Source organism: Oncorhynchus clarkii, chromosome 10, assembly GCF_045791955.1.
Source record: "Oncorhynchus clarkii lewisi isolate Uvic-CL-2024 chromosome 10, UVic_Ocla_1.0, whole genome shotgun sequence".
NCBI lineage: Eukaryota > Metazoa > Chordata > Actinopteri > Salmoniformes > Salmonidae > Oncorhynchus > Oncorhynchus clarkii.
Genome location: NC_092156.1, coordinates 47,324,355 through 47,348,681, shown reverse-complemented (window position 1 = coordinate 47,348,681; position 24,327 = coordinate 47,324,355). Strand labels below are relative to the sequence as shown.

Here is a 24,327-nt window from a genome sequence, read left to right as displayed (position 1 = left end):
ATTCAATTCTCTGGCAACAGCTCTGGTGGACATTCCTGCAGTCTGCATGCTCCCTCGAATTGAGACCTCCATGGCATTGTGTTTGACAACTAAAGTGGCCAGCACAAAGTGCACCTGTTTAATAATGATCATGCCTTTTTAATCAACTTCTTGATATGCCACACCTGTCAGGTGGATGAATTATCTTGGCAAATGAGAAATGCTCACTAACAGGGATGTTAACAATATTGTGCACAACATTTGAGAAAGTTTTTTTGTGCATGTGGAACATTTCTGGGATCTTTTATTTCAGCTCATGAAACTTGGGACCAACACTTTAACACATGTTGCGTTGATGTTTTTGTTCAGCGTAGAATAGATGGATGCATTTTCAAGAGGCGTAAAGACACGGATATGCACCTCTGGACATCTTGTAGTTATGCCTATAGCCTTTTAGGTGTGTCATTAATAGCCTCACGTCGAGTCAGTCGTAATTAACCGGTTGTTACGTGTGTCGCCTCTGACCAGGGGTTGGAGTGCGGTCTTTACTTCGTGCGGTGGGAGTAGCATCTATAGGCAGGAATCTCAAGTCGGGCGCAGCTTTCTCTGCCACAGAAGTGTCCCTACAAGTTTGCGGGCTTAGGAGTTGAAAGGTGCAAATTTAAATTAATTAGGTGGAGGGGATAAGCATCTCCCAAAGGAGACAGCGAAATGACAGCAATCGAAACTCAGGTGCAATATGGCTCCTACATGACTTCGGAGCAAGTCTACATGACCCAAGAGGATGATTGGGACAGGGACCTTCTGTTGGACCCTGCCTGGGAGAAACAGCAGCGCAAGGTAATATTTTTTTATCGGGTCATATTATTAAGTAGGAGGGCCTACAGGTTGCTTGGCATTATGGAAAATTACATTTCGGTCTTGATATCACGTTAAGACTTTATTCTCAATATTCATAATCTCGGCCTATGTAGCCTGCAGGGAGTAACATGGTTAGTGTGATCTCTGTGGATATGTAATGAGTTGTCAGGGAACTCATTGATTAAATGATTGCATGCACAATAACATTTTGGGGATGGTTAACATTCTCACTGATCTAAATCAGTACTGGTTATTCATTCACCTGTTTGATTTGGGAAAATTGATTGCACATAATTATACCAGCTTATACTTAAACCTCTTTTTAAGGGTCAGTGCTATCTGAGATCCTTGGGACATTCCTACCCATTAACCATAACCCCTACCAAACCGTAGTCCTTGCCTTAACCATTTTAAATGTCAACTTCAATGAGGTAGGGTAGGGACATCCCAAGTATCCCAGATAGTTCTCATTGACCGGGGTAGGCTACATTGGTTTCCCATCAGTCTTACAGTTTCTATATTTCAGAGAACTCAAAAAAGTGAGAGACCGCAACAGATGGCAACACCAAGACAGTGAGACGTAGAAGTGGCAAGAGCGCTTGCTGCGTTTCAGACCTCCAAATAGACTATTGAACTATAAATACTTAACCTGTACCCCACCCTTTCTATCATGACCCTTCAGCCCATCAATCCCAACTGCCACTTCTAGCGCTTTGCTTCTTCATCACTCTCTGGGGGTTTGAGAGTACACCGTGGTGGACTTATCCATTAAGGGCCTGACGTTTCTTTAAGTAAAAACCTCTAGAGCCTCACCATGCCCCTGTGCTGCTATGCCATTGTATGTTTGTCAGTATCACAGTAAATAAGGCTTTAATACTCTGGAACAGCCACCATGCTAAATTCATGCTGTTTGGGGTGCAGACATCTGACCCGGAAGGTCCTCTTCGAGTGCTTAGGGACTGTTTGCACCAAACAGTGAAGAACAAATGTGATGACTGCACAGGCCAACTTATTTCACACAAGCCTACGGAAATTCTTGTCGTAGTGGGCCTTGTGATTTCTGTGTTTGTTGCCTGTTACCAGTGGCGTAGTCGGGGTGTATAGATATCAATGCATTAATCACGGCACCCAGAACCCAATCAGTCTCTCGCCATAGCCTTAACATAATTAGCTATGACCACATCAGCTCTGACTATGTTGCACTGCACTCAGTAGACTATGTTGCACTGCACTCAGTAGATTTTGAGATTTCAGTGCATCGACTATGGTCACTTTTCCCAATGGTGTTTGCGTCCAGTATTTACCTGCAAAAAGTGCATATTCCTGTATTATACTATGTATGTACAGTGCCTTGCGAAAGTATTCGGCCCCCTTGAACTTTGCGACCTTTTGCCACATTTCAGGCTTCAAACATAAAGATATAAAACTGTATTTTTTTGTGAAGAATCAACAACAAGTGGGACACAATCATGAAGTGGAACGACATTTATTGGATATTTCAAACTTTTTTAACAAATCAAAAACTGAAAAATTGGGCGTGCAAAATTATTCAGCCCCTTTACTTTCAGTGCAGCAAACTCTCTCCAGAAGTTCAGTGAGGATCTCTGAATGATCCAATGTTGACCTAAATGACTAATGATGATAAATACAATCCACCTGTGTGTAATCAAGTCTCCGTATAAATGCACCTGCACTGTGATAGTCTCAGAGGTCCGTTAAAAGCGCAGAGAGCGTCATGAAGAACAAGGAACACACCAGGCAGGTCCGAGATACTGTTGTGAAGAAGTTTAAAGCCGGATTTGGATACAAAAATATTTCCCAAGCTTTAAACATCCCAAGGAGCACTGTGCAAGCGATAATATTGAAATGGAACGAGTATCAGACCACTGCAAATCTACCAAGACCTGGCCGTCCCTCTAAACTTTCAGCTCATACAAGGAGAAGACTGATCAGAGATGCAGCCAAGAGGCCCATGATCACTCTGGATGAACTGCAGAGATCTACAGCTGAGGTGGGAGACTCTGTCCATAGGACAACAATCAGTTGTATATTGCACAATTCTGGCCTTTATGGAAGAGTGGCAAGAAGAAAGCCATTTCTTAAAGATAGCCATAAAAAGTGTTGTTTAAAGTTTGCCACAAGCCACCTGGGAGACACACCAAACATGTGGAAGACGGTGCTCTGGTCAGATGAAACCAAAATTGAACTTTTTGGCAACAATGCAAAACGTTATGTTTGGCGTAAAAGCAACACAGCTGAACACACCATCCCCACTGTCAAACATGGTGGTGGCAGCATCATGGTTTGGGCCTGCTTTTCTTCAGCAGGGACAGGGAAGATGGTTAAAATTGATGGGAAGATGGATGGAGCCAAATACAGGACCATTCTGGAAGAAAACCTGATGGAGTCTGCAAAAGACATGAGACTGGGACGGAGATTTGTCTTCCAACAAGACAATGATCCAAAACATAAAGCAAAATCTACAATGGAATGGTTCAAAAATAAACATATCCAGGTGTTAGAATGGCCAAGTCAAAGTCCAGACCTGAATCCAATCGAGAATCTGTGGAAAGAACTGAAAACTGCTGTTCACAAATGCTCTCCATCCAACCTCACTGAGCTCGAGCTGTTTTGCAAGGAGGAATGGGAAAAAATGTCAGTCTCTCGATGTGCAAAACTGATAGAGACATACCCCAAGCGACTTACAGCTGTAATCGCAGCAAAAGGTGGCGCTACAAAGTATTAACTTAAGGGGGCTGAATAATTTTGCACGCCCAATTTTTCAGTTTTTGATTTGTTAAAAAAGTTTGAAATATCCAGTAAATGTCGTTCCACTTCATGATTGTGTCCCACTTGTTGTTGATTCTTCACAAAAAAATACAGTTTTATATCTTTGTTTGAAGCCTGAAATGTGGCAAAAGGTCGCAAAGTTCAAGGGGGCCGAATACTTTCGCAAGGCACTGTACATCTACACCTTTTTATCTATCTTAGGTTGATGACGTAACACGTGTTTGGGTGTTCCCCTGGCTCAGGGAGTGGTTTAGGGATTAGACCTAATCAGTGTTTATGGAGGGCTGTCTGATCCTACCTCTGGTCTCTGGGCCCTGACTGCCACAGGACTGTCTGTCTGTCTACCTACCACCTGTTAGATATCTATTTGGAAAGCCTCCCGAGTGGTGCAATGGTCTAAGGCACTGCATCGCAGCTCTAGCTGTGCCGCTAGAGATCCTGGTTTGAGTCCAGGCTCTGTCGCAGCCGGCCGCGCCCGGGAGATCCATGGGGCGGTGCACAATTTGGCCCAGCGTTGGCCGTGTTAGAGGAGGGTTTGGCCGGCAGAGATGTTCTTGTCCCATCACGCACTAGTGACTCCTGTGGCGGGCCGGGCGTAATGCTGCTGACACGGTCGCCAGGTGTACGGTGTTTCCTCCGACACATTGGTAAGGTTGGCTTCCAGGTGATACAGTATGATGGGTTAAGTGCGGCTTGGCTTGGTTGTGTTTTGGAGGACGCACGGCCTCTCCCGAGTTGTAGCGAAGAGACAAGACTGTATTGGATACCGCTAAAAAGGGTTGCTGCATAGATTGCTGGATGCAGCTTCCCATGCAAGGTTTCACACCCCTCCACATGCATTAAGGTGCACAGGTGACATGCTCCGCTTCACATAGGGATTTCGATTATGTGTTATACCCACTTAAAGGAGTAGTTCACTATTTTACAGCTTGATGTTAGATGGTTCCTCACTTTGAAAGTAGTGTATATGGGCCAAGATAAAACTGTAGTCCATGGTTCAGTTCTTTAAACGGCCCCTACGAACTTCAGTTAACCTTAGCCACCACAAGCTAGCAATCAATGGAAGTGACTGTGAGGAACCATCTAACACCGAGTTGTAAAATAGGGAACTACTCCTTTAAGCATCTCTGAATGAGTTGGGTTATATTGCTTTGCTCACACAATATTACATTTTAGAGCAAAGCAAGGGAGTCATTTCACTGTACTTGTGCACGTGACATTAAAACGTAATACTTGAAAGGTTTTGCTGTATGGATGTTTGTCAGTGATCATTTATGGAACCACAACTGCTTAAATGTTCTGATCACGTTTCAATCACTTACCTTTTTCCATGAACCAGTGCGACGTGTGTATTCTAGTCCACTAATTGCTGTGTGAAATTACCAGCCTCTAAAACCATACCATCTCAATGTCTTATTGCGTAGTTATCAATTGGCTTTCCATGCCTCCACTGCATAGTCATTGAATATTGTAACACCCTGATACAGTATGATGGAATGCAGTAAATGCTTTTGGGTGGTCCTGGCCCACCCTGTTTGCGATGAACTACAAGCCTGGCTAGCAATGAACTACAGCCAAATACGTCAATTACAACTTCCTATGGTCAACGCAATCTATTATTAACTCGTAGAAATGGTGATAACATCAGGTGTATCTTGTCTCGCCTAGTTCACCTGTCATATCTATTTATTTTCTCCCAAGGGTAACTCAATCTATGTGACTGTGAAATCATTCAATAGATTCATTTGAGCCGTTTTTCTACATTCTGAAAGATTAGCAGGGAATTGTGGGGGCTGACTCTGTCGGGAGGGAGGGAGGGCAAGATGGGGGAGCCTCTTACAGGCTGTGGAGGGAGGTGGCTGAGAAAGCCATCAGTATGATCAAATGGCAGTTGCTATTCCGGAAGAGGTGTCCTTGTAGGGCCAGCTTCTATAAACTGCCTGGTGTAGGCCAATGGGGGTGGGGAGTTATCGGTGTCAGGAGTCGAGGTCACGCAGGTATTTCTGATGACCCCATATATATATATATATATATATATAATGAATTGCTTTACAATTGCAAGGCAAGTGTACATGGCAAAGGCATTACTTTACACTAGGCAAGTGTCCAGAATGGTGGCATAACTCGCGATGGCAGAGAAGAGCCCCAATAAAAACATTCCCAAGCTTGCTTGGTGCTAGCATTTCCAACGAACTCCTCAACCACCCCCCCCCAAATGCCAGTCAAGGGTCTACACACAACTCTGTTGTAACATGTTCTTATGAGTGTCTCCTGTATTCCAAAACACTGTAAATGTGCCCATTATGGCTAATGTCACGCAAATACATTATATTGTATAGGTGTTGGCCTAACTGTCTCCAATGTCCCATATAATCCACTGTCATTACGGATATCATTATAGATTTAAATAGTCTGTAAAAATCTATCAGATTCAGGTAAAAGGGATCTTTATGATAAATCAATTATCTTTGACCAAAAGATCTCTGTTGATCCGGTGTTCCAAACTGGACCAACTGAGATTAAATGAAACTTCCCGTGTAAAAGGTCTTTGTACACACGTGTGACACCAGAGGGTAACCGTGTCACTGTGAATGGACCTTGATGATGTCATTATTACAGCTATGTTTGCTGCTCTAGCAGTGGTGGGATTTGGGAAATATGGGGCATGCTTGATGTCCTAGGTGTTTAAGGTAGGGGGGGGTCCTTCTCTGTTAAGACTGAAATTGGATACTCACTCTTAAAGTGGGACATGTGTCATAGATTCTCACTGTCTCATTCACTGATTATTGTCTTCCATTAATCGTAAACGCCAGAATTTTGATGTATTGAATTTTGTGTGGTTTCTGTCTAATGAGATGCAAAATGTACTGCTTGTAGTAGTACCAATGCTACGTTGTTGCATAATGCTTTTGGTTCATCAGTTTTTTTTTTTTTAGTGAGCGCCATTTATAAATCCTTGTCTTTCAATGGATACCATGTTGCATCATCCATAATTGCATGGAAGCCTCCATATGTCTGTACAGTCTCATAAGACTCACTGTACTTTCAACACCAGAAGGCCTACAAATGATGCTGACGCTAGCCCTTTAGCAGTTATAAATAGTCCATGGAGTTTCTGCAGCCTTCTCAAATGCTGGCAGACATGCACGCAGTGCCCGTTGACTCAATGAGCTGCCGGAGCGCCACACTAGTTGACGTGCTGTAAGTTATTATGCAATAGTAATTAGCCTGGTCCCAGATCTGTTTGTGCTCTTGTCAGCGCCATTGCTGTCATTGTCAAGCCAAATATAACAATGAGTGACGGGGAGTTGGCATGATAGCACGAACAGACTGGCACTTGTAGGTGGTCACCTTTCTTTCTTTTAGGCATTTTGTAACCTCGGTTAACTCCGAACTCTAATCTCAAACAATTTGGTCAGTTTCTCGATTTTGCGTAGTCTGTCCACGAGAAATGAGACCTCTTGTATACGGTCTGACATGTAATGTGGTAGTGCATATAACTGTGTAGGGATGGGATTATCATTTCTAGCAGTGATGGCTATATGTGCTATATGTTATAGCAGTGATGCCCTCCCGCGTGTTTTTAGAAATGATCATTCCGTGGAGATGCAGACAGGATAGAGGATGTCCGTTGCATTTTGATAGTCACTTGGTGCTTAGTACTCAGTCTATATAATGGGTTTATTACACGTTAACATTAACCAAACCTATACAAGAAGTGGTGTGGAACAGGAACTATAACCATTCAACAACTCACCTCAGACTTAACACGGGTATGCCATGCTTGTAGTGAAGGAACAATTTGGCACCGTGTTGCCTGCTTTGTGGATGCTCTCATTCTTTCCTCAGAGATGACACTGTGGTACCAACATAACACGTCTACTCGTAGCCCCTTACTGCTGCAAACAAACCAATATTCCATGCATGCTTTTGGCTGTACACCTAAATGTAATACATTAATTTATCTCAGCGGTGGTGAAGAGACCCTTGCTTTGACGTGATTGTTTTGTGCTTTAGGTTGTGATTATGGATCCTTACACTTTAATTTCATCATCTAATACATTGTTTACAACTCATACAGCTTGTTTACAACTCTTGCCAAAGCCTTTGAGGAGTGAAGAGTGTGACTAGTCATCTCTTGTTGTGTTGTGGTTACAGCACATTCGGAAAGTATTCAGACCCCTTGACCTTTTTCCACATGTTACGTTGCAGCCTTTATTCTAAAATGAATTTTAAAAAATAATAAGAATCCTCATCAATCTACACACAATACCCCATAATGACAAAGCAAAAACAGCTTTTAGAAATACCTCTTTGCTATGATACTCGAAATTGAGCTCAGGTGCATCCTCTTTCCATTGATCATCCTTGAGATGTTTCTACAACTTGAATGGAGTCCTCCTGTGGTAAATTCAATTGATTGGACATGATTTGGAAAGGCACACACCTGTCTATATAAGGTCCCACAGTTGACAGTGCATGTCAGAAAAAAAACAAGCCATGAGGTTGAAGGAATTGTCCGTAGAGCTCCGAGACAGGATTGTCTCAAAGCACAGATCTGGGGAAGGGTACCAAAACATTTCTGCAGCATTGAAGATCCCCAAGAACACAGTGGCCTCCATTCTTAAATGGAAGAAGTTTGAACCACTAAGACTCTTAGAGCTGGCCAAACTGAGCAATCGAGGGAGAAGGGCCTTGGTTAGGGAGGTGACCAAGAACCTGATGGTCACTCTGACAGAGCTCCAGAGTTCCTCTGTGGAGATGGGAGAACCTTCCAGAAGGGCAACCATTTGCAGCACTCCACCAATCAGGCCTTTATGATAGAGTGGCTAGATAGAAGTCACTCATTAGTAAAAGGCACATGACAGCCCGCTTTGAGTTTGCCAAAAGGCATCTAAAGGACCCTCAGGCCATTTGAAACAAAATATTCTCTGTACTGATGAATTCAAGATTTAATTATTTGGCCTGAATGTCAAGTATCACGTCTGGAGGACACCTGGCACCATCCCTACGGTGAAGCATGATAGTGGCCGCATGATGGCGTGGGGATGTTTTTCAGCGGCAGCGACTGGGAGACTAGTCTGGATCGAGGGAAAGGATCAAAGTACAGAGATCCTTGATTTAAAAACCTACTCCCGAGAGCTCAGGACCTCAGACTGGGGCGAAGGTTCACCTTCCAACAGGACAACGACCCTTAGCACACAGCCAAGACGATGCAGGAGTGGCTTCGGGACAAGTCTCGGAATGTCCTTGAGTGGACCAGCCAGAGCCCGCACTTGAACCCGATCAAACATCTCTGGAGAGACCTGAAAAATGCTGTGCACTGACGCTCCCCATCCAACCTGACAGAGCTTGAAAGGATCTGCAGAGAATAATGGGAGAAACACCCCAAATACAGGTGTGCCAAGCTTGTAGCGTCATACCAAAGAAGACTCAGGGCTGTAATCACTGCCAAAGGTGCTTCAACAAAGAACTGACTAAAGGGTCTGAATACTTATGTAAATGTGATATTTCAGTAAAAAAAATGTTTTATAGATTTGCACAAAATTCTAAAAAACTGTTTTTTTTTTTGCTTTGTCACTATGGGGTATTGTGTGTAGATGGGGGAGTGGAAAAACAAATCAATTTTCAAATAAGGCTGTAACGTAACAAAATGTGGAAAAATTCAAGTGGTCTGAATATTTTCGAAGTCCACTGCATATTACCATAGTAATTTACACTGATTACAAGCGTTGTGAAATGCATATTAAACACAAACACACTGGAATGTTATCGCTTATAGTATGTTTTGATATTATTGAAAAAAGACCATCGACAAGGATTCTAATTCTTAAACTGATCTGGGCAGTAATAGAGAATTGTGGATTAGAGTAGTGCTAGCAAAGCAATTCAAGCAGAAAGGGACTGGCAACTAAGCGTTCATTATATGCTGGCAACTCAGAGGTAACTGGTAGTCATGGAAATGGTGGCAGTACATACAATACATTTTGGGGGGAGATATTGATGCTGATGTGTAACGGTCCTCTTCTATTTCTTGCATGATGGGAGTGTTGGAATGTAGTGATTTGGTGACACCGCTGTTATTTAGCTAAATGCCAGACTCCGATAGGTTTAGGGTTAGGGGGTTAGGGAAAATATGATTTTGAATGGAAATCAATTATTGGTGTGTTTGTGTGTGTGTACACTAAGCCTATACAACCTCGTGTATGAGTCAGTGTGTCCAGCTATTGTAGATATTCATGAGTGTTTGTGTGCTCATGTTTTATTTGTGTGTGCGCTCGTGTGTGCAGATGCCTGTCTGTTTCCTCCATCTGAGCCGTCAGGCTTATGTGTGCCATGCCATTGTATTAAGCGTGCAGGCCCCGTATTCTTACCCACAAGGCAATTCAACAGAATGACGCTGAGACTCCCATTTTTCACTTTAACACTCTGCAAACAAAAAACATTGGTTGCAAAGTTAAGCAAACCATGCAGCTATATGCACAAGGACAACTTTGAAGAATTTCCCCAGAAAATTGTACAAAAAACACTTACTTGAAGAACATTGCAGATGTGACTGTCATTCTGTTACCAAACCTTACATCTCCCTCCGTTTGTGACCACGTTTTCACAAAACGTATCTACTCTGAGTTAAGAGGCAAAGATGTCGGCAGGAAGAACGGTGGTGTCGGCTATCACATGACACCTTGAGTTTGAAAAAAATCTATTTGGGTTATTGAACTACAGTAAGTGAAGTGGATTAACACCTGGTAACAGAATGACATTATGGGTCCCCGATCTGTACTATACAGAAATACATCATTTATGAATTTCATTCTCTTCATGGTGATGTATCCTGACTAGGTACATAAAGGTAGAACATTTTTTATATCCTTCTTTGCATGTTTGGGGATTATTCTACACACTGGCTATTATTCTAATGAGCTCCATCCTCAAACAGGACCACATTCTGTCGGTCCAGAGCAGAACCAAGTCTTTACAACTATTTTTTAACATCCACAGGAGTCTGCTGTCAGTCGGTGTGCAATGGGTCAGAGGGTTTGTTACAGTAAATGGAAAGAGGGTAGGTGTCAGTAAGAGCCGGGAGAGGTGACATTGACTGGAGAGACCGGGAGGGAGTGTTGTCCAGACTGATTTCACACTCTTGCTTTGACCACCACGTGACATAAGGCAAATTTAAATCGATTATGAGCTGAGCATAACAGTAGGCCAGTGGAAGGGAGGACAGTAAGCAGGTGACCCAACTGTGGTTTGTGACGACTACGAATTCTCATTGTAGCCAATTCAGTTGATGTCAATCTGCTAACAGAATGAGGCATTTGAATCCCTTAATACATCATAAACCCACGTGTTATCAGTAAAAACATGGACTAATTGGTAGGTCTTCCTTTTACTTGTTACTTCTGTGAACTTTCATTATTCTCCCCCATGAGGGAGAGAAATGAGAAAATATTCTGAACGACAAGACACTAGGCAATATAAAAAATATATATATATATGTTATTAGTTGGCAGGGGTCTTCAACATTATAATGTTTTGATATATTTCTAATACATTTTAAGACTTTTTCTGTTAGCTGTTTTCTAAGACCCCCTTTCCATCTGACTAGAAATCAAAGCCTTTGCTTATTCCACATTTTTGGGATGGAACATTTTGGGAACAAATTTATATATGCTTTAATTTCAACAACGACAACAAAAATAGACTCCTCGCTTTAATTTGACACCAAATTTGATGCACTCCTATGAACTTCACATGTTAGTGCTCATGGGGCTTTTTACATGGAAACGCCCCCACTAACAACAAGGGTTAGTAAAGAGCAGGTGGGCTCCTGCCAGATGACTCAGCCTGCATGCCTGTGGAGGGTGCTAATCCCAGTGCCAGTCCAGCTCCTTGGAGTACCAGACCAAGGGCCACAGTCTCTCACTGGCCTTAGCCCCATACCTAGCCTCGTTTCCCAGGCTTCCTCACATTCAAGTGAGGAACGAGACTTGGAAGGATGACATGGCAGGACTAAAGCCCCAGACTCGCTATGTTATCAACATGTTCCACAATGATAGCTACTTTATTTTTCCCATAGTTCCCTCTGGTTTGAGGTAATAGGTTGGAGAAGCTGTTGCCCTCAGTGACGGCAACAGGCATCGTTTCTGGTGGAGTTTCTTTGCTTCAATGCTCAGTTTTAGCATTTTTCTGAAGGATAGTTTAGCCTGGAAGTTGTATTAACACCTTAGTGTTAATACAAGCGCTTGTAATATAGTCGTGGCTTGGTACAGTCACTCTCAGCTAGAGAAAGAGTTGCTCAATTACTGAATGGCATGGTGTGCCGGTATGGGAATTTGTGTTATGTGAGTTTAATGTAATGTTTAATGGTTCAGCTTTAGAAACAGGTAATTGAGACACGTATTTTGTGGTGAGGCCTTGTTTGTTATTCTGGCTTTATGTGCAATTGATACACCCCCCAGTTCAACACTGGTTATGAATTAGTCTAGAGTTTGCTTAACAAGGTAGGTGTCGGGTAGGGATAGGCCATGTTGTGTCAGTATGAATGCCTCTTTTGGTCCAAGTCATTTTTTTGCTAATGTCTTCTTTTTTTTTTACCTGTGTCATACACACGAGATCCATTCCATGTTAATATTCTTTCCACAGTTCTTGGGCATTTTTTGTTATTCCTTTTTACAAGTGAATTAAACATTTATAATGATCGTGAGGAGTTGATCCATCATCAATACGAAGGTATTTTCATTTTAATGAATTCACCGGTAATAGAGGTTTTGCAAGAGGGGTCACTGCCTTTCACTGATTTTAAAAAGGACAAAAGGTTAATGATTGTATTATCCCATCCCAAATCCCCAGTGGGCGAGAGAGGTGTTACTGAAAAGCTAACATTGAGAGTTGTTCTAAAAGATCACCCCCCCTCTCTCTTTTTTCACAGCATTCCCTTTCCCCACACTGTTGGTTGAGAGTGTCTGCTGCAGGAATGCTGTGCTGTCAGCTGTCCCCTGGCTACCCGATATAGCCTCCTACACCCACTCATCCGCCTCCCTTCTCCTCCTTCTCTCCCCCCTCTTCCAACCCAGGCTAAAATTGGGCATCAATGGCAGTAGAGGATGATTTGGGGGGTAGACACCTGCTGCGGAAGAGTCTCCTCTTCCAGATTTAAATCAAATTACATTGGGCCTGAGCATTCTTCAGTCTCTCCATTTCTTTCCCTCTCACGATCTCTCACTCCACTCCAGTTTATGGAAAACGGCACATGCTGTGTTATCTATTTCTTAAGCCCATAGATAAATACAAAACAGATTGGTCTTCACAACTTCCAACAGCTTCACTCTAGGTTCAGTCCTTCCCGCAGACTCTGTTTTCTCTGCGTTGCATTGCCTCAGCAGCTTCTGCATCACATTGTCATGTGTTCAAAATAGTATCCATTACTATGTACTCTTCAAAATGTATAAAAGCTATATCGCCGTCTTAGAAAAATAGGTAAATCCCGTACTCATAAATGAATGGGCGTACTGTATAATTTACCCCATGATTTTTTTGTTGTCTCTAAATGATTTATATTTTTCAACAATATAATACAAATACGAATGGTACCTCCCCATCAGTGGGTGCTCTGGTCAGTGGGTGGGCCCGCCCCGAGACACCGGCAGGACGAAGGACCAAGCCCCGCCCAACGCCCGGGCGGGCACGGAAGCGAGCACACCCACAACCGCCAGTAACCGAGGTTACACCGCGAAAACAAAATATTAATAACGTCGCAAAGCATACAATAATCACATCCACCCTCACCCCTGATTGGAGGATCTCAAATATTTATACTGTATGTATTAATTCCAACCTTCAGACAGACGCAGATCAACCCATATTTCCCAGTAAATGGTCCTTCTGCCATTTCCTCTTTCAATCATCCCTCCATTCTACCATGGTGTCTCACTAGGGGACTTGAACCTCCCCATCTGCAACATTTCTCCCGAAATTGCCCCAAAAATAACTGACCCTTTACCCAACAGCACAATGATATTTCCTATTGACTGACTGTGGTCCTTCAAATCCCCCAACAATACAGTTTGCAGGTCCAACCACAACCATTCCTGGACCTGATTCCAAAAACAAGCCAACGATGGACAGTACCAAGAGGGATGATCTATCGATTCTGTTTCTGCGTGGCAGAGTCTGCACCGCTCTGACTGTTCAATGCCCCCATACACTGAGCATTCTTGTTATAGCGAGGATTTTACATAATAGCTTCAACTGAAAAGAACGAATTTGAAGCTGTTTTTTTATATCAGTTCATAAACCTGATGCCATGCTATTGGGACATCGGAAATATGTTCCTCAACTATCTTGACTTTTATGCCGCATAGTTTTACTCTTATGTCTTTGTAATAACATTCGTACCGAAGGGGTGGTTGTTGTAGTTTTGGCTTGAAAGTCTGTTATACTGTTCTACACAGTCGACAGCTGTTACACACCGTCTACATTGGTTATGACAGATGGCGTCTCATTTATATGAGATCATTGTGTACTGCAGCTTTCAAGTTGATTATTTTTCTAGAATTTGAAGTAACCAAAGTAGGATCAGTAGTAACTTAGATATATTGACCCATAACCCCTGAAAAGACACACATGGCGCTCTCCTGTTAAAGGCGTTTTCATAAGTGAAGCATAATGGATTTTGGCCTAAAATATTATGAAGTATTCTAACACACTCTCTCTCTCTCTCTCTCGCTCTCTCTCTCAGACCTTCACCGCCTGGTGCAACTCTCACCTGCGTAAAGCGGGCACACAGATTGAGAACATTGAGGAGGACTTCAGGAATGGACTCAAACTCATGTTGCTGTTGGAGGTCATCTCAGGTAGTTGGACCCCACAGCTCAATTACTGTCCAACATTTGACATTTCACTCTTTTCTGCATGGTGAAATGTCTAAATACACTTCACAATTTCCATTCACTTACATTAATACTAACTCGTGTGTGTGTGTGTGTGTGTGCAGGTGAAAGGCTTCCCAAGCCAGACAAAGGCAAAATGCGTTTCCACAAAATCGCCAACGTGAACAAGGCCCTGGACTTCATCTGCAGCAAGGGAGTCAAGCTGGTGTCCATCGGCGCCGAGGGTAAGACTCGCACCCCGAAACCCTAAACTTCTCATAGTGCTCGTCTACTTCCTGCAAATGTATTTCCATGTCTTTATCCTCCGATCTAACTGACCCTTGACCTCGGCAGAGATTGTGGATGGTAATGTGAAGATGACCCTGGGGATGATCTGGACCATCATTCTGCGTTTCGCCATCCAGGACATCTCTGTAGAGGGTGAGCACTCTTCAAAGACACAAAGACAAACCCCTCTGAGCACCTTACAATTCGTCAGTCATATATGTGACATATGCAATAGGCATTTCTCATGGTTAGGGTTATTTCTATGCTATAAACGGATCAAACATTAAAAATAAAATCCTACCTTACATCATTGTGTGTGTTCAGAGACCTCTGCTAAGGAGGGGCTATTGCTGTGGTGCCAGAGGAAGACTGCCCCCTACAGGAATGTCAATGTGCAGAACTTCCACATCAGGTGAGCAGCCACTACTCTGGTCTGGTCATATAGCTGGCTCACAACATGTCACATGCATTCTGTAGTCACTGATATGTGTTTTAGTCATGGTTTACATCCTGATTCAGAACATTACAATGTTCTGAATCTGCGCAGTTGTTAGAGGAGATTCTTCATCTCACTGTTACATTTTCACATTTTCTTCTCTCTCCTTCACACATCCTGTTTACCTCTTTCACAGATCCTATGCATTCATCTCTTTTTGTTCCTCCTTTTTGTCTTTGATTGATTTGTATATCATTCTCTCCATCTATCTCTCTCCCTGGGTCTGTGTCTCAGTTGGAAGGATGGCCTGGCACTGTGTGCCCTCATCCACAGACACAGACCTGACCTCATTGACTACTCCAAACTGCGCAAGGTGTTCTTCCCACCCACATCCCTGCATGACTGGTCCGCACCTCACTGGTCCACACTCAGCCAGTCTCTCCACTTGCCCACACAAACATCACTCAAACAGCCCGCACCATTGTCCACACCCGTAGTCTACTCTGAACCTTTTGTAATGAATTTTTTGGGGTCATTTTGATTCTTCTAAAAGCTTTTTTTGTTCTCTAACTGAACAGTGGTGAGGCTGGAGGAACTGGCATAGACAACTGAACTGTGCTTTGGCTAACATTACTGACGGACCGATTCTGTTAAGACACTGGTTTGAAGTAACAATCGAATACCTGCTCGAGATGGTTCAGTGTACTATTCTTTAAAACAGTGCATGTTTTATATGAATTGACACAACAACAAAAAAAGACCTTGAAATGATCCAGCATCATCATCTTGAGGGAAATGACTAAAATGGCAACAATGCATGGAGTGGCTTCAGACGTGATTACAATGTGATGGACTATGAGAACTAATTCAATCTTAGTTATATTATCTTTAAACGTCATGAACTCTGACACGTTTCGGCAGCGTTGCTTTCGCTAGGGAGTACAGTGATGCACCATCTTCTTTTGAACAGACCGTGTTCCAAACAGTATTTCTGACATGGTGAATGGAAAGCGAGCTGCCGACGTAGTTCAGAATGTCTGAGTGCATCCTGTCTGTCTGAACTAGTGCTGGTCTTTAGCCTCTTACTCACTGAGTCCTCTGTGTGTGTGTAGGATGACCCCATGGGCAATCTCAACACTGCCTTCGAGGTAGCAGAGAAGTACCTGGACATCCCCAAGATGTTGGATGCTGAAGGTGAACCACCTTTCTTACAGAACTCCAAGAATCTAAGTTACACAGCGCATTCCGACCCCTTGGCTTTTCCCACATTTGTGTTACTTTCTGCATTTCCCTCATAAATCTGCACACCATACCCCATAATGACAAAATGCGAAAACGGCTTTTTAGAAATTTTAGCAAGTCTAAAAAAATTTTTTTTAAACGAATTACCTTATTTACATAAGTATTCAGATCCTTTGCTATGAGACTCAAATTTGAGCTCAGGTGCATCCTGTTTCCATTGATTGTCCTTAGCGTGTTTGTACAACTTGATTGGAGTCCACCTGTGGTAAATTCAATTGATTGGACATTATTTTGAAAGTCACACACCTGTCTATATAAAGTCCCACAGTTGACAGTGCATGTCAGAGCAAAAACCAAGCATTAAGGTCGAAGGAATTGTCGTTAGAGCATTGTCTCAAGGCACAGGTCTGGGGAAGGTAAATTAAAAATGTCAGCATTAAAGGCCCCAAGAACACATAATTCTTAAATGGAAGAAGTTTGGAAGCACCAAGAATCTTCCAAGAGCTGGGCCGCCCGGCCAAATTGAGCAATCGGGGGAGAAGGGCCTTGGTCAGTGAGGTGACCAAGAAACCAATGGTCACTCTGACAGAGCTCCAGAGTTCCTCTATGGAGATGGGAGAACCTGAAGGACAACCATATCTGCAGAACTCCACCAATTAGTCCTTTATGGTAGAGTGGCCAGATGGAAGCCACTCCTCAGTAAAAAGCACATGACAGCCTGCTTGGAGTTTGCCAAAAGGCACCTAAAGACTCTGACCATGGAAAAACAAGATTATCTGTTCTGATGAAACCAATAATGAACTATTTGGCCTGAATGCCAAGCGTCACGTCTGGAAGAAACCTGGCACACTCCCTACGTTGAAACATGGTGGTGGCAACATCATGCTGTGGGGATGTTTTTCAGTGGCAGGGACTGGGAGACTAGTCAGGATCGAGGGAAAGATGAACGGAGCCAAGCACAGAGAGATCCTTGAGGAAAACCTGCTCCAGAGAGCTCAAAACCTCAGACTGGGGCGAAGGTTCACCTTCCAACAGGACAACGACCCTAAGTACTCAGCCAAGACAACGCAGTAGTGGCTTCGGGACAAGTCTCTGAATGTCCTTGAGGAGCCCGGACTTGAACCCGATCGATCAAACATCTATGGAGAGACCTGAAAATAGCTGTGCAGCGATGTTTCCCATCCAACCTGACAGAGCTTGAGAGGAACTGCAGAGAAGAATGGGAGAAACACCCCAAATACAGGTGTGCCAAGCTTTTAGCGTCATACTCAAGAAAACTCGAGACTGTAATCACTGCCTAAAGGGTGATATTTCAGTTTTTTTTGTGTGAATACATTTGCAAAAAATATTTAGAATAAGGCTGTAAGCTAACAAAATGTGAAATATGTCGAGGGCTTTGAATACTTTCTGAATGCACTGTAGCATTAAGACGGATCTTAGCTGCTGACAAAAAGCACACATTTTCATAAGCGCTCATATTGTCTGAACCAGAATGAGGAACAAATGTTTTCTCTGGACATCGATGGCAATAATTTAGACTTTTTCTTTCCATTTGAGATATTGTGAACACCCCAAAACCCGACGAGAAAGCCATCATGACCTATGTGTCCTGCTTCTATCATGCCTTCGCTGGAGCCGAGCAGGTGAGGTTCACCCAAGAAATGACTGGGAGTTTATATATGGAGTGTGCGACTCACTTGTATTTGTTATAGTTTGAGGTTTCCTCACTGACCACCATTCTACGTAGCCTTTCCCCTTAGAGGTCCAGCCTGGACATCCTCCCTGACCTCTCTTCTTGTGTCCTAGGCCGAGACGGCTGCCAATAGGATCTGCAAGGTGCTGGCTGTCAACCAGGAGAACGAGAAACTCATGGAGGAGTATGAGAAGCTGGCCAGTGAGGTGAGTGGGCAGCCTTTTTAGTTTGACCCATTCTCGGTCCATTCCAAATAATGTCTCAGTGTTAAGATGGCTTCAGTGGACGCATCTCGGTACTACCCTCTCCCCTTAGCTGCTGGAGTGGATCCGTCGCACCATCCCCTGGCTGGAGAACCGTGTGGCCGAGCAAACCATGCGCGCCATGCAGCAGAAGCTGGAGGACTTCCGTGACTACCGTCGTGTCCACAAGCCTCCCAAGGTGCAGGAGAAGTGTCAGCTGGAGATTAACTTCAACACCCTGCAGACCAAGCTGAGGCTGAGCAACAGGCCAGCCTTCATGCCCTCCGAGGGCAAGATGGTGTCGGTACGTCCCCCCCTCCCGTTAACCCGCCCTTTCACTCTTATTACAGTCATCTGGTCCCTTGTCTGTCATGTTCTCATTCACTGAGCCCCTGGTTTGTCTCGGACTTGTCTCCCCTTAGGACATTGCCAATGCCTGGAAGGGTCTGGAGCAGGTAGAGAAGGGCTATGAGGAGTGGCTGCTCACTGAGATCCGCCGCCTGGAGAGGCTGGACCACCTGGCTGAGAAGTTCAAGCAGAAGTGTTCCCTGCATGAGTCCTGGACCTCAGGTATGGGAGGATGGCTCTTTCCATTTCCGAGGGGAGACTCTCAATGATCTCAAATCAAGTGGAGGGTTTGTGTTTTGTTTAGGTTGTAAAAATCCTGCTCTGAACTTTGTAATAGCTGTAAATGGATTTCTACTTGCGTTTTAGTCAAGTGTGTGTCTCTCTGTGGCCCTCAGGTAAGGTGGAGCTGCTGTCCATGAAGGACTATGAGTCTGCCTCACTGATGGAGATCCGTGCCCTGATGAGGAAGCACGAGGCGTTTGAGAGCGATCTGGCCGCCCACCAGGACAGAGTGGAGCAGATTGCTGCCATCGCCCAGGAGCTCAAGTAAGAAAGAGCGAGGGAAAAGAGAGCCACTGAGAGACAGACTGATCGAATGATAAATATAGAGAGTGTGAGAGGGAAAAGGAAGAAAATGCCCCTTCCTCTTTTGGCCTGAAATTACTCCAATGCTAGCTCCAATCTCATATTCTTCATGTCCTAGTGAGCTGGACTATCATGATGCCGTCACCATCAACGCCCGCTGCCAGGGTATTTGTGACCAGTGGGACAACCTGGGCACCTTGACGCAGAAGAGGAGAGACTCACTGGAGGTACCCTGGAGACAGACAGGCATTACCCTATTTCTCACCTCCACATAACACCGTGCCTTCCTACCCTCTATATAACCTACCTTACTTCCAGTAAATAGGCTTCGGAAGTTGTCTTTTTCTCACCCTCCATACAAGTCTGGGATGACCTCAATTACCAGGTGATAACACCGACTGGCTTGTGTGTATTTTTACAGCGTGTGGAGAAGCTGTGGGAGACCATCGACCAGCTGTACCTGGAGTTCGCCAAGAGAGCAGCCCCCTTCAACAACTGGATGGACGGAGCCATGGAGGACTTGCAGGACATGTTCATTGTGCACAGCATTGAGGAGATTCAGGTAGGAAGCAAAGAGAGGGAGGGGGCAGGATATGTGGGGGGGGCATTCTTGTTACATCCATTTATCATTCCTTCCCTCCACTTTCTCCTCTTCGTCATTCCCTTTGCTCCTCCTCTTCCTCAGAGTCTGATCACAGCCCATGACCAGTTCAAGGCCACCCTGCCAGAGGCTGATAAGGAGCGCGTTGCAACCATGGGCATTCAGAATGAGATCGTGAAGATCGCGCAGACCTACGGCATCAAGCTGTCAGGAGTCAACCCCTACACCAACCTTTCCCCCCAGGACATCACCGACAAATGGGATGCTGTGAGTACATGTCCATCTCTTTTTGCTATTGTCTGCTCAGGGAGAGGGATTGACCCCTCTCGTTCTAGAGACGTTCTAAACAAACTCAATGCAACGATTCTTTGGTTATCATTCAAACTTTTAACACGGATGCATCAGGATGCCTCAAGTTCCAGGTCCAGTAATCAATTGTGTCCTTTATCTGCTGTGTGTAGGTGAAACACCTGGTGCCCCTCAGGGATCAGATGCTGCAGGAGGAGGTGGCCAGGCAGCAGTCCAACGAGAGGCTGAGGCGCCAGTTCGCTGCCCAGGCCAACATCATTGGACCCTGGATCCAGACCAAGATGGAGGTAACCAATACCCCACAGCTCAAACTCACATCTTCATTAGATTATTCCAGATCTGTTTTATGAGTGTTCAAGCATATCCTCTCAAGACAAAGTCGACGAAACCTGTATTTTAACACCTTTTATGTGATGTGTATGTTTGGTTTGATTCTATGGAACCCAGGACTCCCTTTAAAACAGTTGCTATCCTGGCTGAATAAATTAAATGAATCATCATTGTACTCTAACACAGCCCCTCTTTCCTCCTGTAGGAGATCAGCCACGTGTCTGTGGACATCGCCGGCTCCCTGGAGGAACAGATGAGCAACCTGAAGCAGTACGAGCAGAACATCATCAATTACAAGTGCAACATCGACAAGCTGGAGGGAGACCACCAGCTCAGCCAGGAGTCCCTCATCTTCGACAACAAGCACACCAACTACACCATGGAGGTACTGCCACGGGGTTCCCCATCTTTATGTCCTCCTCTCCCCACCTTCTCTCTCTCCTCTCTCCCTGTCTGTATTGTAGACCTCTGTGAAGTCTTCAGATTCTAATCCTATATTCTCCCCTCTCCTCCTCTCAGCATGTGCGTGTAGGCTGGGAGCAGCTCCTGACCACCATCGCCCGCACCATCAACGAGGTGGAGAACCAGATCCTGACCCGAGATGCCAAGGGCATCAGCCAGGAGCAGCTCAACGAGTTCAGAGCCTCATTCAACCACTTTGACAGGGTAAGACCGAGCTTGCCCTAGGTATCGGTTACGCTTAACATTACATCCCTTTCCTGCCCATGTGGCTTAGTGATCTTTGTTTTTCCTTTTGTAGAAGAGAAATGGTATGATGGACCCAGATGACTTCCGTGCCTGTCTCATCTCCATGGGATACGATCTGGTGAGTCGGACTGCTTCAGGACCAGTGTTGACAACTTAGCGACTTTGTTTTTTCAGACCCCCTCCAGTAACTTTTATTTTGACACTGAGGGGTTTCTATGGTTTTGACAGCATTTAGCGACTTTTTCACTCAATTCTGCCGCAAATGAGAGTGGGAGAAGCTGTCTGTGCAACAGAAGTTACAGCAACGGAGCACACATTGGCAGAAAAGCACAAATGGAGGGGGTGTGCAGCGGGAGAGGGGGGCGAAAACACAATGCTGGGGACCACAGCTTTTACACGGCAAATTGATGCCGTGACTTCATCGGAGCCAATAGCAGATCTCACTGAAATTGTTGGCAACACTGTTCAGGACCCAGTCATTTGAGGCAATGGACATTGGTTTCTCTGTGTGAGTAATTATTTGTTGTACTTACATAATAATTTCTTCCGTTCTCTGTCCCCCAGGGTGAGGTGGAGTTTGCCCGCATCATGACGCTGGTGGATTCCAACAACACAGGTGTGGTGACCTTCCAGGCCTTCATCGACTTCATGACCCGCGAGACGGCCGAGACAGACACTGCCGATCAGGTCATGGCCTCATTCAAGATCCTGGCCTCTGACAAGGTGAGTTGGGCAGCACCATTATTGCACCTATTCTTCTGCGAAGTCTGTCACATGGAGCCACTGATTTTGGTTGTGATGTCGGTGGTGGGACCCTTGATAACCCTTGTTGACCTGCGTCCTCCCCTCCCAGACATACATCACAGTGGAAGAACTGCGCAGGGAGCTGCCCCCAGAGCAGGCCGACTACTGCATCAGCCGCATGACCAGTTACATCGGCAGCGGCGCGCCCCCAGGCGCCCTGGACTACATCTCCTTTTCCAGTGCCCTGTACGGAGAGAGCGACTTATAAACACAACCCAGACCCTCTACTGTTCTGTTCCCCTTACCCTGTCCCAACCATACCCCCCCCCCCCTCCAACCCACCCAACTCCAAGACCACCCACAGGCTTTGCTCCGATGCCCTGAACTTCATTAGTAACCGTCAGGTCAACCAAGAACCCTTGAGAGAGCAAATATGAACTTTCACAATATCAGGATTCCTATATTCGTCACTGTCTGCAGTTTATGATTTCGCAATGTTTGGCCCAGCAAGGCCACTAGACTGAGTATTTAAACTGAGGCACTTGTATCAGGACCTTTTAATTCTCATTGACTAACGCACTAGGAGCAAAGCCGCCCTCATACTCATTCGGGCGACTTTTGTTTTGGAGAAGGGGAAAAATTAAAGTACTTTAAGGAAGGAACTTGGTGTCAGATGTCTCTGATTGCGAAGGGTGCTGATGCATGCTATTTATGTCACTAGTTCCATCCAACTCGCCTGTCCTACTGAGCTGTGAGGTCATCTACGTCAGGTTTGGGGTCAAATCACTACATCCAATTTCACTACTTGCAGGTGTGAAGTATCTTAGGGTATAGTCCGGAATGTATGTGTGTTCTGGCCAAGACGGTGTGGGGGAACTGACTGTAGGGGGAATACAAGTATAAGAGGTCTATGACAACGTACTGCAGTAGATATAATTGTTCTCCCTCCACTGGTCAAGTCTAACTGTAGGGAAGGCTTTAGGAGAGCTCTTAAATTAAGGTTCAGCATACGCTAGAACATGACTGTATTATGAAGTGACAGGATATAGAGGGACAATGAGAGAGCTCTTTTAACTAAGCAAGTCAGTTAAATTAAATTCTTATCTACAATGACGGCCTAGGAACAGTGGATTAACTGCTTTGCTCAGGGGCATAACGACCCATTTTTACCTTGTCAGCTCGGGGATTCAATATAGCAACCTTTCGGTTACTGGCCCAACGCTCTAACCACTAGGCTACCTGCCGCCCCATGCATGTTAACAGACACATGTTAGTGTCATGCAATGTACGATTTGGAGGTTTGCAAGGATGAGGAGCAGAAGGTTGGAGACTAAAAAGGCATCTCAGGACACTCAACTGAATAAAGTGCCCGAGTTCAACTGTCCTCATGTTCTGTTAGTTGCGTTTAGCCTAAGCTTGCCCATAATCTCCCATTTTCCCAACCCATGCTTGTATACTCTTTCGCAATCTTCATTTCTCTTTAACAGTGACACCTGATGATAATTGGTGGTACTCCTTGAATCTTTGGTACAACAGTTTACAGGAGCATAAGCATTTGGTTCTGAAGATCTCACCCCATCCACAATATGACAAGCTGATACACAAGTTTATTTAATTGACCTTAATTTTTTTTATTCCTTATGTTTCCTTATTCCTTTTACGCTTTAATGACAAAACAGAAAAGTCTTCAATCAAATAAGTAAGATGACCGCTTCAAGCACATCATTGGGACAAAGGTATATCTGCAGTGCGTGTATGTATACAGTGGGGAGAACAAGTATTTGATACACTGCTGATTTTGCAGGTTTTCCTACTTACAAAGCATGTAGAGGTCTAATTTTTATCATAGGTACACTTCAACTGTGAGAGACGGAATCTAAAACAAATTGTATGATTTTTTATTAATTTGCATTTTATTGCATGACATAAGAATTTGATCACCTACCAACCAGTAAGAATTCCGGCTCTCACAGACCTGTTAGTTTTTCTTTAAGAAGCCCTCCTGTTCTCCACTCATTACCTGTATAAACTGCACCTGTTTGAACTTGTTACCTGTATAAAAGACACCTGTCCACACACTCAAACAGACTCCAATCTCTCCACAATGGCCAAGACCAAAGAGCTGTGTAAGGACATCGGGGATAAACTTGTAGACCTGCACAAGGCTGGGATGGGCTACAGAACAATAGGCAAGCAGGTTGGTGAGAAGGCAACCACTGTTGGCGCAATTATTAGAAAATGGAAGAAGTTCAAGATGACGGTCAATCACCCTCGGTATGGGGCTCCATGCAAGATCTCAC

The 24,327-nt window shown here is 44.5% G+C and overlaps 1 protein-coding gene across 1 annotated transcript; it reads left to right on the top strand.

Annotated features, from left to right (window-relative positions):
* On the top strand, nt 1-22,689 carry LOC139418652 (alpha-actinin-3). Its single transcript, XM_071168272.1, has 21 exons — nt 1-819; nt 14,372-14,486; nt 14,627-14,746; nt 14,856-14,942; nt 15,114-15,201; nt 15,520-15,598; nt 16,338-16,419; nt 18,025-18,110; nt 18,274-18,366; nt 18,476-18,706; nt 18,825-18,972; nt 19,146-19,296; nt 19,454-19,562; nt 19,757-19,897; nt 20,021-20,203; nt 20,398-20,532; nt 20,781-20,960; nt 21,095-21,241; nt 21,336-21,401; nt 21,848-22,006; nt 22,137-22,689. Exons 1-21 carry the CDS (start codon nt 691-693, stop codon nt 22,293-22,295), a joined length of 2,688 nt encoding a protein of 895 aa, XP_071024373.1. The 5' UTR covers nt 1-690; the 3' UTR covers nt 22,296-22,689.
* The last annotated feature ends 1,638 nt before the right edge of the window (nt 22,690-24,327 follow it).